General features: G+C 28.8%; 1 protein-coding gene across 2 annotated transcripts; it reads right to left on the reverse strand.

The window, feature by feature from the left end:
* Positions 1-562: 562 nt before the first annotated feature.
* LOC124830059 (uncharacterized) lies at positions 563-2,860 on the reverse strand. 2 transcript variants are annotated; one of them, XM_047303678.2, is made up of 6 exons: positions 2,613-2,860; positions 2,450-2,516; positions 2,026-2,275; positions 1,174-1,453; positions 945-1,022; positions 563-831 (listed from the first exon to the last, which is right to left on the reverse strand). In XM_047303678.2, the coding sequence occupies exons 3-6, from the start codon at positions 2,271-2,273 to the stop codon at positions 781-783; spliced, it is 657 nt and encodes a 218-aa protein (XP_047159634.1). In that variant the 5' UTR covers positions 2,274-2,275; positions 2,450-2,516; positions 2,613-2,860; the 3' UTR covers positions 563-780. The 2 variants fall into 2 exon arrangements, with proteins under 2 accessions (XP_047159634.1, XP_047159633.1); XM_047303677.2 differs by having other exon boundaries at positions 2,445-2,516.
* Between the last annotated feature and the right edge of the window lie 13,792 nt (positions 2,861-16,652).

Raw genomic sequence — 16,652 nt, forward strand, 5'->3', positions numbered from 1 at the left:
TACATAGGCTTGAGCACGTTCAGCAATAGACCCTATGAGATTTTGTGTATTGAAATGAGATTGAAGAGTATCCAAATTATAAATGATGAAAATGAACATTTGCAGTGGTGTTTAGATAGGCACAACAGAATGAGTGAGATACCGTGGTGGTACACTGTTACAAGTAGATGATGCTTAATTTGGCATCATGCTACCATGCCCAATGATGGATATGCCTAAGGCTTAAAATCCTTCAAGTATTTCCTTTCCTTATTAGTTATCCTATCTATCTTTTTATAACTATCGAGGTTCTCACGGTCAAAAACTAAATCATTCACAACAACATCCCAAGGTACATCATCCCAGTGTTATGTCGGCAAACTCAAAAACTGTGGGGGCACACCATCGTATGCATAAATCATAAACGGCTTTGCCACAAGATCATCCAAACTCCCAGCTAACCACTTTCATCAATGTTTCTCACAAAAGCACGAGAAAAAAAACACTATGAAGAGGGTTGCTTAAGGAGTGCAGACATCAGAAGATTCGGATCAAGGAGAGAGAGATGAAGAAAGATAGAAGGTGAGAAAAATAATTTTCTTAATTAATTGAAATGGATCGGATCGGATCTTACTCGTTTACAAAAAGAAAAACATGAGGAGGGGGCAACATACATGCCACACAAATATAAAAAAACTTGAATCATCATCTTCATCTTCTTCAATGGAAACATCATCTCCAAAACATTCAGAGCTTAAAAGGGCTTTTTTTTTCTTCCTTCCCCCTCTAGTTCTTTCACCATCATTCAGAATCACTCTCCATGCTTCCCATGGCCTTCAACCCTCTTGGTCTCTGCATCAAAAGAGAGAACATGAACAAGTTTCAGAATTCAGATCCAGTCACAAAAAATAGGGGAAAAAGTAAGAACCCCACAACACAAAATGGCACAGCCACCAACCACTTACCTTCTTGTTACTTTTCTTCTCCCTCACTTCATATCTCTCTTGGCACATATCAGTCAACCACGCACCAGGGCTCACCAACTGTAACACAACACCAGCAGTAAGAAACACAGGATAAGGTGGTGAGAATGAAGATCACCCAACCAAAATACCCACCACAATTTCCCCTTTTTTTCCCACAAAATACAAAAATTAAAATTTCCCTTTTTCTTCGTCAGAGAGAAAAACTTACAAGTAAGCTTCTTTGGATGAGTTTCGCCCTCTTTTTGGGTCGCTGAGGAAGCTTGCAACCCTTCATGGCCAGAAAATCTTCCTCTTTCTCCTTGCTTGAAAGAGTGATGTAAAGCTTCGGCCACACTAGGGCTCGTTCCTCGCCGTTGTTACCGTCGCCGGCTACTTTTCCGCTCTCCTCCGCCGAACCCCTTGTCGTGTAGTACCGGTCCTCCTTCTCAGGCGACGCTGATTTCCTGGTCTCGCCGACCAAAGACCGGAGAATCGCCCCATCGGAATTCCTGCAACCAAATTTTAGGTCAAAATTCACGAAAAAAAATGGACAAAATAGGGAAATTTCATACATTATCGCCGAGCTAACAGATCCAATGTAATATCATTCTGATAAAACAAAAACAAATTAAAAACGGTTACACCCATAAATTACACGCTTATCTCATCCGGGGATGGTAAAAAAACTTGATTTTTCACATCAAAAACTTGTACTGGCGGTAAAGTTACCATATATGAAAAAAAAAATACGATTTTTTTCCCTTTGTTGCTGCTTCTCATCATCCACTGAGAATTCCTAGCAACCCAAAACGAAAAACACCAACACATTCCATTCCACCAAAAACCGCTTTTTTTCTGAAAACCAAACAAAACGAGAGGAAAGTGAAAAAAAAAAACGAAAATGGAAAGGGAAGTTTCTCCTTGATGTTGTGCTCTTCCTCTGCCTAACTTGAGGAGAAACAGCATCATTACATTCAATGAACAAAAATCATATCTTCTCTGGGAAACCCAACCAGAGCCAAAAAGAAAGGTAGGAGAAAATTTGAAGACAATCTTTAGTCGATGTTGGTATTGTAAGCACCTCGTGAGGCGATTGGGTTGTTGATGATGATTATGAGAGGTTTCTTTCTCGGCCACAGTGACCCCAGAGACCCCAGAACGATGATCCAGTGTAGAACCAAGTTTCCTTCTGATTCCACCGTTGAGCCTCGTTGAAATCCGAGGGTCCTTCACCCTCACACATCTCAGCCGCTTCCTGTGCCCCCACTGCAAGAAAAACTCTGGCTCCGAACCCTTGCACCCTTTCTGGTTCCTCTCTTCGGTCTCCATACCTACACCACACAGAACAACAAAACCGCTCATCAAGCTTCAGTTTTTCACCATACAGAAAAAAGGGGGAAAAAGTGGCAAATGGGGAAACAAAAACCCAATTCTGGTTAAAGGGCGTGTGTGGAGTGTGGTGGATTGTAAAAAACGAGATTCAGACGAGGGGTGGAATACCAAACCGTGAAGGATTGCCTCCAACCTCAAGATCTGCGTCTCTGAAGAAACAATCCTCTGCAAACAGATATTCTGGCAGATGAAACCAAGGAAAGGGTCAGAACAAGGAGCATGTGAAGAGAAGAAAAAACAGCCTTGAATGAGAACAACAAGAAAAAAAGAACTCACAATGATACAAATTGACGCTGAGAGATTAAGGGTATGTGTTTTCTTCAGCAAACAACAACAAAAAGAGGAAAAAATCACAGATCTTCTTCTGTATTGATAAATTTGCAAGCTTTAATTTTCCTTTGCACCTCTGTATCTGTATGAGGAAGAAGTGGCGTCTGAAACAGTCTCTCTCTGAGGAAGTTGAAATGGGGTTTGAGGGTTATTCTCCTCTTCTCTCTTCTTCTGGCGTTCTCTTGTGTAATGGCCATTGTTGTTGTGTGGGTTTGTGTATTTATCCTTCTTCTGAAGTGATGGCAAAACTAGAGAGAATCAGAGCCGTCGGATGAGAAGAAAAGGGTTTGGTGATTGATCACAGTTTTGGAGGGACCCACACCCATAGACTCTCCTTCCCTCTTTTCTCAATAATTGTGTAAAAAAAATAAATTAAATAACATAATTATAATTTAATTATTTTCTAATAGTATTTTATTTATTTATTTATTCACGTTGGAGTGGGAGAATACGATATCGATAAATGGGGTTGGTAATAAAACGAACCTGCTCCAATTGATGGATTTGGGCTTAGTTTTGGGCTGACAGTTTGGGCTTAAACCTATTTAAATACGCATTTACAAAAATTGGCATCTTTTGTTTTAATCATTCGTCAAAAAAACACTGTCTTGACCTTTTTCTTACCTTCTAAACATCAATTATTTATAGTAAAAATAATTCCTATCTTGACATAAAAATAATTGAAGAAAATGTTGGGTTTCTGGTTTTTTTTTTTCATATCTTTATCAGAGTTTTTTTCAAGAGTGTGAAATATGAAAACTCTTTTTCCCGATTTTATTTGGTTACCAATACTCAATAATTTATTTGAATATATTTTAATTGTTTCAAACTTTGTATTTCAAATTCTTAATAAGATTAAAATTTCCATGCATCAAATTTGTTTTCTTCCTATTCTCTTTTTAAATAATCTCAAAATTTTTTGGAACTTTTAGGATCATTCATAAATATCATAATAATATATATTTTTATTTGAGTCAGATTTTTAGGCGATAGATATTATTTTTTTCACGACTTTTTATAAATTTAGCTTCTTTAGATAAATTTACATTTTTATCGCTTATAAATCATAGTTTTCACTATCAAATAATGCAATAATAACTTTGAGAAATTTCCTTCAATTATGCAGTCTCCGATAAAAGCAATGACTCTATATAAATACCACTGTTAGAAATTTATTTATAAGGATTCTGAAAATATGAAATATATAAAAGATATAAGAGATATCTTATATAAATGAATTTTTATTTCATTTTATTGATGTATTCTATATATAAGAGCAAAATATAACATAATATCAAATATTAAATATTTACCATGTTTATTTTGATTTTCTAAATTTAAATAATAACTAATTTTTAAAAATAAAAGATGTTTTTGAAACTGAAATATTTTTCTAAAATTTAATATAAATAAAAGAATTAAGTAAATATTCTTTAAAAAATACTAGGTCGATAAAGTGGTCCTACCTTTTTCGAAAGTTCACACTATTCTTCCATATTTCTTAAAAAACGGTTCAATTTAGTCTTTTTGGATTACGGTGTTAAAAACATTAATGGCGTGATGATGTGGCAACTGTGGCCTGTCCAATTTTTTTATTATGTGACAACCATGACCCAATTGATGTGGCAATGTTAATGTAAAAGGAAAGGAGAACACCGTGAAACCCTAATTTTCCTAAGGACAAAAACTCTTGTGCTACCACTGTGAAACCCTAGTTGCTGTCACAGAACGAAACGTGCCACCATGCTGCCGTCACTACCATCAACACATACCTACAATTCAAAGCACCCACATCAAGCAAGAACCGAATCAAAATCCTTAACTTGCAAAACCAGAAATTCCAACCCAAACATGAACAAGAAAATCACAATCGCAACACCTAAAACCCCAATTCACATCTACAACAAAGCATAAACATATATAATCGCTACCCAAATCATAGAAATCCTAGTTCGTAAGCAACATCCATGGGCACCAACCTGCAAATTGCAAGCCAGAAACGTAGAAACAATGTGCCTTCATGCATCGTCCAAGAAGCCTTTTTATGCGTCCTCCATCTTCGTCTTCTTTACAAAGAGCAAAAGCCCAGAACGAGAGCTTCTTCTTCGTTCATCGCTGATCAAACACGTTATGCCACCATGGGTTGCCGCGAGTCAGAGTGCAGAATCATGAAGGCTCTCTCGCATGAACATTGCACATCAATTGGGTTTGTCACGTAATAAAAAATTTGATAGATCACAATTGCCACATCATTACGTCGTTAGTGTTTTTAACGTCGTAACTTGAATCATTTTTTACAAAATATGGGACAACAATGAACTTTCGAAAAAGGTAGAACCACTTTGAACCCATCGCCCCAAATCAAGGACAAAATGATATATTAAGCCTTTTCAATTTATACGAAATATTTCAACTATGTTTACGATTATTGTTTGAAAATTTATCTAATTTAACTTAACTTTAAATTAAAATAAAACTATACATAATAGTCAACATTTAAGTTTAATTATGTTTGATAACATAAAGATAACGTTATTATCAGTTAATTACACTTACCAATCTAGATTAAAACTTAATTATTTCTTTAAGTATACAATAATACTTAATTATATGTCATTATCCTTTTTGTGTTTTCATTTTACATATGACTTAAAATTTAATATGTGCTTTGAATAAATCACACATTAGTTCAAATAAATATCTGGCTGTTTTACAAAAATAAACGTTAATTTGATGTTTTTATCAATCTTAAAATACTTTCTACTTTGGTACTTTTCATACCATTTTCTAAAATAAGTTACATACACTATTGTTAAAAAAGTTTTAATATGTTAACATTTATTCTCTTTTTTTCATCTAAAAAACTTCTATTAATAATGTTTATCATTCTCTAAAATTATAAGAGATAATTTAAATTCTATATACAACAATTATAAATCATTATATATTTGTTTTTGTTGAGTTGAGATGTATCTAGAACTACACGAGTTTTTTGTCTAATTCGAGATATATTAGGTAGCTTTAATGTTCAATCCTTTTTTTCTTCTTCAGATAATAAGTTATTTTTTCATTGTAAGTATCTTGATGCTCTCTTTCGATAAGCGGTGAGTGACTTTGGTTAAAGAGTCTACAAAGATATTTTAATGCTCAAATTAGTAACTAATCATAAAAAAACAAGGTCATAACAAATGATTATGCCTACTTTTCTCATGAACATTGACCATTTATAGTACTTTGAGGGTTACCTTGTCTTAAGGTTTCCTAATGCATTTAGTCATCTTTAATTCTTCTATGATTTGTCCTTTTTACTTATGTGAATCCATACTGCAGTATTGGTGCACGTGTGTCCCACATTTAGAGCAAACCGAAGTGTCTACATCCTTCTATAGGTCGAGATGTCCTCAACCTATACATGTACAATATTATATATAAAAATAATTTTCAAACAATCTCCTTTACAAAACTATTTTATGAAGTTTTAACCTTTTCTTTTTTATTCATCATAATACATTATCCATAACAACACACATCCACAATGACAACACCATGACACCTCCAACAGGTGCTCTCACAGCACAACAACATAATTCACAGCAAGGCAAATAAAGAACAGTTGCATGCAACACAAAACAACCATGTTAAAACAATTCCAAAATCATTGAATTGATTTCAATGATAAGAGAACTGATTCCCACACACAAACTTCACAAAATCAGTTAAGTAACTGAATCTTATGTTTTTCAATATCAAAGAACCAATTCCATCACACCCATGAACCAATTTTCCTTTCAACACAACCCTGCATTCCTTCGCATATTGTCACATATCTCGCAGTCCACCACCATCGTCCCACCTTTTGGCCATTCAAGGTGCACAACCCTTCTCTCATGCGACCAGCTTCGAAGACATCTTGGCCCAACATGAACTATGTAACAGGTATCCCTAATCTCATATACCATTTTACTACTCACCTAAAACGATTTTAACATGAATAATGTCACACTCTCATATACACATTCCAAGAACAAAGGCTTCAACATGAACAACACCATACTAGTATACATACTCAAGCATCACGTAAAAATAGTGATGTTAAGCTAGGGATATTTTTTAAAAATGCATGAATAACTCAACTCTCTTTCCATGAAAGAGAGTGCCTTAAATGGTAATATCTTACTCTCTCACTTGCTTTTAAATCCTTGAATAGGAATAGAAGATATACTTGTTAATTCATTTCATCAAATGTCTCTTTAGAGTAATTTGCTTTAAGTGAACACAACACTATATTATATTAACCATAAAAAAATTATATAAAATCAATATCTAAATCTTATAGTTTATGTATGATAGCGTAAAATTGATATATTCATAATATTATAAAATCTAGTTACAAATATTTAACATAAAAAAATATTAACATATATTTAACATGAAAGCTATTTTTGTATTTATTTCTTTTCTTAATTTTTATTATATTGCATTTTTTATTTTGATGATCATCTTATCCTTAGTATTTATTTTATTAGTTAAATGATATACTTCAAAAATTCAACATAATAGTTTTTACTATTGATGTTGAATATTTTTATGTTAAGTAATTTATTTTTGTTCCACGCAGTAATTAATATACAAATGTATCACGATATTTAACTTATATATTAGTTGTCCATAACTTTAACTTAACTGAAAGTATTTCAAGATGTAAACATTTTATATATCTTAAAATAAAATGAAAATCATATTTATTAAAAGATAAAATCAATAATATATAATAATCAAAAACAATTTTTTAATTAAAACAATTCATCTACAAATAAATAAATAAAAGTATAATTTAAGTATTTAACTTTTAAAATAATTAAATAAATAACTAAAAGTTGTAAATTTTAAATATTTAAAATCAGTAAATAAATAACTAAAAATTAGTTAAGGAATATATTTAGTCAATAAAATCATACTAATTAAAAAAAATTATAAAATGTGTTTAATAAACATATTGAAAATTATTGATGAAAATAAAGTGAAATCAAGTACACCATTCAATATTAATAATAATAAATACTTAAATAATTACATAATCATATTCATTAATTTTTAATTTATATTCATTATTATTGTTAAAGTTATTTTAACAAAACAGCATATATTCATAAATTTTGGTGAATTTATTTTTTCAATTAAAAATATAATTATATTTTTATTAGAAAATGAAATTTGAAACACAAATAGAAATATTGGTAGAAAAAGTTTCCAGAAATCTTACTTGGTGTTAGGCTTCTATGATGTAGAACGTGGATTCTAATAATGTAAATAGTTTGTTTTATTTTTTGTAACTTCTTTCTAATATATTATAATTGTTAATTTAATTATATCTCCGTAAATTAAGAAGTATCAATACTTCAATCGTATTTGATGTGATTATTAAACTAATAAATCAATTTGAAAATTATAATCATTGTATATATAGTCTTATATATGAAATGACCCAAATTAGTAGAAAATATATCAAAGAAAATAATACGAATGAAAGAGCAAGTGAAAAATATTAGTCCAAAGAAGAAAATTAGTGGGAAAATTGATAAAGAAATACATTACAATTTTAATTATTTCCATTGTTGAGATATTTTACATAGAATTTTATAATGTGTTCTTATCTTAAAGTGATGAACTAACTATTAGTTAAATTATGGGGTTTAAATTGTTACTCTTTTAATTGTAAAGATTAATGGGAGTACTCTTTTCATGAAACAAATGTACTTGAAAGAATAGTTGCAATCATTAATATAAAATATTTTAATGAATTCAAACAAAACATCAATAAAGAAAATAATGTAATGAAATGTTTTATTATATTTAAAGTCCAAAATTTGGTTTTATAATACAAAAAAATTCAATTAATTAATATTATGACGCAGTATAGGATATGACACGTATTTGATATATTTATTTTGAAAATAATAAAATTATATATATATATATATATATATATATATATATTGAAAAGTGTATAATAAATCTTTAAAATATAATAAATGTATGATTGGTATAGTGTGAAAATAAATGTATGAATTTAAATTAAAATAAAAAATTATAAATTAGTTTTATTATAAAATTATTAAATACTTCAATAATAACTATCAATAAAATATCCTAAAATAATGGATGAATAGGATAATACATTAAAAATTACTAAATAAATTAGTATATTAATTAGATAAATAACAACAAAATATTTAATGTGTAAAATTATTAACTAATTATTTTCCTTTAAAAAATATAAAAAGAAGATTAGATAATGTATAATTTAGTATTTTATTAATACAGAAAATTAATAAAAAAGAAGAATCCTATTCAGTAATGTTTTAATCTTATTAAATTCAGAAATTTAATTTTGTATCTATAATAAAAATAAAATAGTAGCATTAATTATGTTCATCATTATCATTAAAACCTATAAACAAACAATGAATAAATAAAAAATATATGCAATTAAAAATTAAATATATATAACAATATATAATGATATTCTTTCCTTTCATGTATACATTTTATATTCATATTTCATTTTTAATTATATAATATAAATTACAAAAAAGAGAATATAACTAATCATATATTAAAGGTAATACAACACAATATATATATATATATATATATATATATAGAGAGAGAGAGAGAGAGGGAGAGGGAGGGAGGGAGGGAGGGGAGATGAAAGGGCTGTTTGGCATTTTTTATATAAATACTATAAGAATCCTAACGTTACATCATCTAATCGTTTTGATAATATCATATAATTAATTAATATATTATTAATAATATTTTTATTAATTACTAATGTGAATTTAATTAGAGTGATTACATAATAATCATTCACCATCAATCAACTTTATCTATAAATAAATTTATATCATCCCTATTTAAAAAAAACATATTAGATTAAATTTAACTATTATAAAAATTAAATTAAACTGATTGATTTGATTTTATAAATAATTATATATTCAATATTATTGTAATATCTCAATCAGAAACTTATAAATAGTATATATTCGCTATCTAGGATATATAATTACTTCATTATAATCATTCAAAATTGTAACCAACATCATTTCATATACAATATCAAGAAAAAGAATGTTTCTTCTTACACTCGTTTCGTCCTACACCTCTCATTAGACTTATTTATCTTTCATATATTAAATTGTGTATATAAGCACTGTATGCACCCCCTTCATTGATCATTTATTCACTGTTAAGTTATTTTTTGTAAGAGCTTGTCTTCTGAGGTGCCATGGTGATACATTTGTGATCTGAATGTTAGTAATAGTCATGCTGTGTGGTTTGTGAAGGAGAAAGACAAGAAAAGATGGTGAAAGATTGTAAATACCCTTAACCGATGTTGGAACTGCGGTTAAGAGAACATCAGTGTTCGAATGCCAGTTAGATCTTGCCGCACTTCGAAATTCGGCCAGCTTAAACCGAATTTCGAAATTCGATTAATGTTTGACGCACTTCAAACTGTGTTGTTGTGTTTAGCTCACTTCAAATTGCGCTTGTATATGTTTTTGTGTTAAGTTATTTTTTTAATGTTTTATTTAGTTTTAGTTAATTTTGTTTTTTATATATATTATGTTGTTGTTTTATTTGTTTATTTAAATTGTAATATTTATTTGTTAATCAATATGTTTTTATTTTTATTTTATTTTGTTTTTGAAAATTTAACAAAGAAATATAAATTTTGAAATAAACAAAAAAATATTTAAAAGAATTTCAAAATACGAAACAAATTAAAAATATTCAAATTAAAAAATATCAAATATTAATAAAATTACTAATTAAAAAATAAGAAACAAAATAAAAAGTATAAAAAATCATAAATAAATACATAATAAATAATATTTAAAGAATTTTAAATTTAAAAAAAACACAACAAATTAAAATAAATTAACAAACAAATCAAAAAGTCAAAAAATACAACAAATAATTAAATAATAATTCATATTAAAATAAATAAAATATATCAATAAATAATTAGAGATTAAAAAAAACGAATATAAATTTTGAAATAAACAAAAAATATTTAAAAAAATTACAAAATACGAAACAAATAAATTGAAAAATATCAAATATTAAAAAAATTACAAATTAATAAAATATTCAGAAATAAATTCAAAAGTATAAAATAACCACAATTCGAAACGTGGTAACTCTAAACCGGTGTTGGAATTGCAAAGCAAAGAGTAAAGTAAGAATCAGTTGTATTGAAAAAGAATATGAAGTACGCTTAGAGAGAAAAATGAAATGCGTAGGGTGTAGGACTTTTGTGTCTCATGGTCAAAGATTCATCTCACAAGGGTAAAAATGGAAAATAAATAAAAGTTGGAGGTGCAGGATGATATATGATAGGTGTATGAAGAATCCCTCCAAGAACAATTATAAAAGATACAATTATAGAATTTTTTAAAAGATAATGGGATAATAAAATGTTAATGTAAAGTCTAAACAATTGTCCCATCATCACCATCTTTTGTTGGACTAACACATAATTCATCATCAACTCACACCAAATATTAGTGATCAATGCAAAAGAACAAAACAGAGAAGGTAAACTAGTATATAAAAGGAACATACTTATAGCAAGTAAACCATATTTCAAACATAGACATACAAAAATTGGCGCTCAAGAGCAAGGAGGGTTGTTCCCCTTTGTGCTTCCAAGGAGCATAACACCCAACAACAAGAAGTAGCGCTCAATGCCACAATTCAGTGGGTGCCTTGTTAAAGTGGTGCTAAATAGCGAAATTTACTATTCAACACTCTGTCACGAAACTGCTTTCTGACTTGAAATTTTAGATTGACGCTTAACAGTACAAAGCCATTGCTGAATGCCCTGACAATAGGTTCTATGAAATCATATTTTCATTTTTTGCACAATTATTCAATTTGGCACCCTCCATTATCTTCCTTATCAAATCAATTTTAAAACATTATATTTAGTGTACCTGTAATGCCCCAAAAATCAGGGTGTCACGAGTTATTACAAAAACAATAATTTTGAAATTTTCTTATAGCGCGGAAACGTATTTCTATAAAACCTCAATATTTATACATGCATAATTAATTCAAAACTTAATAATTCTAAAAGTCTTGTCCAAATACATTATTCAACAATAATTAAAATAATGAATGAAATAAAGTAACTCCATTTACATTGTCTCAAAAATCCAAACACAATAACTTTTAAAGCAAATTCCAAGTTTGTCCTCCGTCATCTCTCGAATCTATCATGCCTCTGGAACATCTACAACATCATCTGCTCGCGTGATCATTGCCGATAATTTCATTCACAAATACACAAACACAAACAAGTATGTGTTAAGCTACCATTAAAACAATCATAAAAACAAGATATATACAGTGATTATATCAACCATAATCAATCACCCCATACATAGAAGTATTAACATTGAGATTCCTAATCCCTTAAACATAATCAATTTAATCATCTTAGATTACTCGATCATCGATCCTTGATCCTCGATCTTCAATCCTCATTCCTCGATCCTCGATGTCATCACTAACATCACACATACAGACCATTGGTCTATCCACCCATTAACATATGTGCTAATTAACTTTTTATCACCATTATAGTAATATCACTATCAACGTAGCATAACCAAGAGCATCTTCACTACCATGATCATCATCATAACCTACCACCATCATGAATATCCCCATCATGAACATCACCATGAGCATCCACATTACCATGAACTACATCATGAAAAGAATCAGTTACACTCTTGTATTCTACCTCACCCACTTATAGCCCTACAAGCCCACCTGTAGCCTCCCCTACAAGCCTGCTTGAGTCGTCCCACCTTTGACTTGGGACCTCTTTCCTTATCACACAATGTGAAACATCAATCCCCTCGTATAAAAAAGGTTCAGCACTTGAACATCATTCTCTTTTCTACAACTATTTGCAAAAGAGAATATCCCTCTTTTTTCAACAACCAATGCCAAAGAGAATCGTTATCCCGTGACGAACACAGATAATTTCAAGATTTACTAGGTACAACAAGAAGACGAATCTCTCATGTCTCATGCTCATCGATCTATCACACATCCTTGTGCATTCCATCACCCATTCATGTTTCATCATTAATTAAAAGTCAAACTTGTCCCTAAACACATCAGTTATTCTCAATCCCTGCTCAGCATCACAATATGTAGCCTTTTGAAGCTTATCCCTCCTCTATTATTCCCAAAAACGTACTTTTCCAGCAAAAATACACTAAGATAATCGATTATTGCGTGATGATAATTGATTATTCTAAAGAGCTACAATAACCAATTTTCAATTATACAACATATGAAAGAATAATCGATTATCATCCCAGATAATCAATTATTTCAGTAACAAAACTAAAAAATGACCTGTAAATAATCGATTATTACTTACGATAATCGATTATTGTCGAACTCAAACTCATTTTTAAAATCACAACTCAATATTCACGTAAATCTTCTTTTTAAATTTTCATATTATCTATTATTTTGCCTGTTTTCTCTTTTTATATCCCTTATTTTAATTTTTGCACCCTTTAATAAATACTAAAAAACCCTTTTACCCTTAGGTAAAATTATAAATAAAAATATAAGTTTCTCCCAAAATCTTCTCCCTAGGAATTTAACTCAACCATTCAATCATAGACATCTCCTCTGTCAACAAGCCAACACATCACATTGGTAGTAACACACATATATCACAATTCTACAAACATATCAAAACATGTGTTGCACTTTATTAAAGAAATAACATAACAATTATGTTCTACAAAAGATATACACAAACAAAACACCAAAGTCCCAAAACTATTTTATTTATAATCATTATATATTTTTTTCACAGGACTTAATGTAACAATTTTACAAATTGTCCAAATAAAAATCTCTGTATACCCTCAAAACTCACAATTCAAGCTTTTATGAAAGAAATTTCCAACAAACAAAACAAAGCTAACTATTACATGCAACATCACCAATCAACAACTCATGGATCAACACTCATCATACATTATAACAAACCATCCCAACATCACATATTTCACCTACAACCAACCAAAAGACTCAAAATCAACATGCAATTTCCTGAGAAAACCTAGCTTCCCTCACCTTGTGTATGCTGGACATATTTCTACTCCCTCAAATCTACTCTAAGAATTAGAGACCCCAAAAGTCTCTATAAACATGAAACAACTTAGATTAGTGACCAAAACGTTGCATTGGGTTTACATTCCATAAGAGAAATTTTGAACAACTAATAAGATCACGTGTAAAAGAAGATGAAGCTTGATGTTAGGAGTATGTGTTTCTATCATTTAAGACTTGGTTAACTTCTTGTTTTGCTGAAATTTGGTCTTAGATATGCTAAGTTATTGTTTGGGGTTGTGGTGGTTGTTGGTTTGATTTAATGAACTGAGTCAATTGAGCAAATTGGTATTCAATATGATCTTTAAACATGTTTTCAAATCAATTTTAGTGTCAAGAATACCAATTTAGTTATTTGGATAAGAATAAGAATTGTTGGTTTTTGGTGTGGCATTGAGTGGTCATGAGTAGCATTGAGCGCTGCAAAGTCAGAGAGTCACTAGGCTCCAGAATGTTGAGCGGTAGACATATTAATCTTGTGTGATAGCTTGGGTGGGCAATATGTTTCACCATAACGTGCAGAACATACCAAAGTTTGACATCAATACATATATTCGGATGGTAAAGTCTAGTATTTATGAGTGCATGTGTTATGATTCATTGATATGGATGTTTATGTGTGTTAAAATCTATATAAATGTTATGAAAACTCTTTTGGTATATTAGCTTACCATATCTTCTCTGTTTGTTTGTTTGCTTATTTTTTCTTGTTTGCGATGATCATCTTAATTGTGTAAGTAGATAAAGATGTTCCTACTTGTCCAGTAACGAATGAGGGAGATGTTGAAGCTTAAGAATGGTTAAGGTTCTATTATGTTTAATTTCCTTATCTTTTGAAAGTTCTAGTGTATGTTAGTTTGTATATATATAACTTTTATATATTCATTTCATGTTTACAAGATGATTGTAATATAATAATGATATTTCTGTTAAATTTATCTAGTGTTTTCATTATTTTGTCACATTCATTTAGTAGTTTTACACTATTAAAATAGGATGTTACATTAAATGTTGTACTTTATGAAATAAATAAAATGACACCTAGTTTAATTTTCATCAATTTGCAATATATACTAAATATAATTTAAAATTTTCAAAAAACTTTGAAAATTCCTAATATATAAATTTAAAAAAGTTTAAAAAAGAAAAATGGAAATCATGAAACCCGTCCCTTAAAATATTTATCATTGTTTGTGTCAATTTTAGCATGTGTTACACATTTGATAACATTGTTTATTACATCAGTAAATCTTTAACATCATTTGGTCACTGAAGACTACATCCATTCATTAATAAAAGTTTGAAAATGAAAATAATTCAAAATTTGTGATAAAGATGACATTTTAAGAAATAAAAAACATATTTAATATTCAAAATTATAGAGAAAGTTAATTAATATTAAATGATTTTAACTCCATTACAAAAAAAATATTCTTCAAATTAAATATCTCTACATATGCAATATAAAAATATAAATTAAAAAAAATTTGTAATCAATAGTTTATTTCTTATAAAACCATAGAATAAAAATACAAATATAAGTATTTACAATTTTATTTTATTTTCTTTTGTATGTTTCTTAACTTATTTTCTATTTCTTTTATGTCATTATACTGATTAATTTCTACTACACTATGAGCACAAAGTATCATTACAATTTTCATAAACTATTTATATAAAAAAATTGCTTACAAATTAAAAATTTAACATCACTTACAAAATTTTTTATTATTTTATTTCATTTAACTTCACTAACTGTATTCCACAATTTTTACTATAAATTTTTTTTAAAGAAAATATCGAACTACTACATTAATTGTAGATTGCTAATCAGATTAGGTAATCATGATTATGTAAAAAATAAGGCTTAATTACCTACTTAGTCCCCATGTTAGGAGGTAATTTTCTGTTTAGTACCCGGTTTTAAAAATGTAGGCATTTGGTACCTATGTTTTGAAATTTGTATCAATTCAATCCTATCCAGTTAACGGCGTTATAATTGATGCAAGAAATTAAGGACGTTAATGATAGCCTGGGTGGAGTAGCTATCAAATGTTTGAATGCATCTTCATTAACGTCCTTAATTTCTCGCATCAATTATAACGCCGTTAACCGGATAGGATTGAATTGATACAAATTTCAAAACATAGGTACCAAATGCCTACATTTTTAAAACCGGATACTAAATAGAAAATTACCTCCTAACATGGGGACTAAGTAGGTAATTAAGCCAAAAAATAATTATAAGTTTATTCTTTTTTGACTATTTTTATGATATGTCTATGTTTTTTAAACAACTAAAGAGATATTAATTGTAGTTCAACTAACTAAAGAATAATATTAATATAAAAAATTATTTTATGATCATCTAACAAAAATATTTGTACTAATACACAATTAGCTAATGAAAACATATCCATTTATATATATATATATATTAAAAAGTAAAATATTTATAATTCTTTTAAATGTTAAATATGTTATTTTCTTAACTTTAACGTGAAATTAGATTTTATTTATATTTTAAACTTTGAATAATTTTCATTTTTAAATTTAAATTTTTATCAATATTCCTAATGATAAATAATATTAAAAATTTGTCAAGATAACGAACGATGTTATCATGTGTCACGTGTTAACGTGGATATATATGATAACATTATTTATTAGATCAATAAATCTTTTATGTTCGGTAATATATTTATTCATTTAAAATTTAGAGATAAAATTATATAACAGAAATCAAATATAATTTCACATCTTATCGAT

The sequence above is a fragment of the Vigna umbellata genome, chromosome 5 (genome assembly GCF_029865625.1).
Source record: "Vigna umbellata cultivar VRB3 chromosome 5, Vumbellata_1.0, whole genome shotgun sequence".
NCBI classification, from domain to species: domain Eukaryota; kingdom Viridiplantae; phylum Streptophyta; class Magnoliopsida; order Fabales; family Fabaceae; genus Vigna; species Vigna umbellata.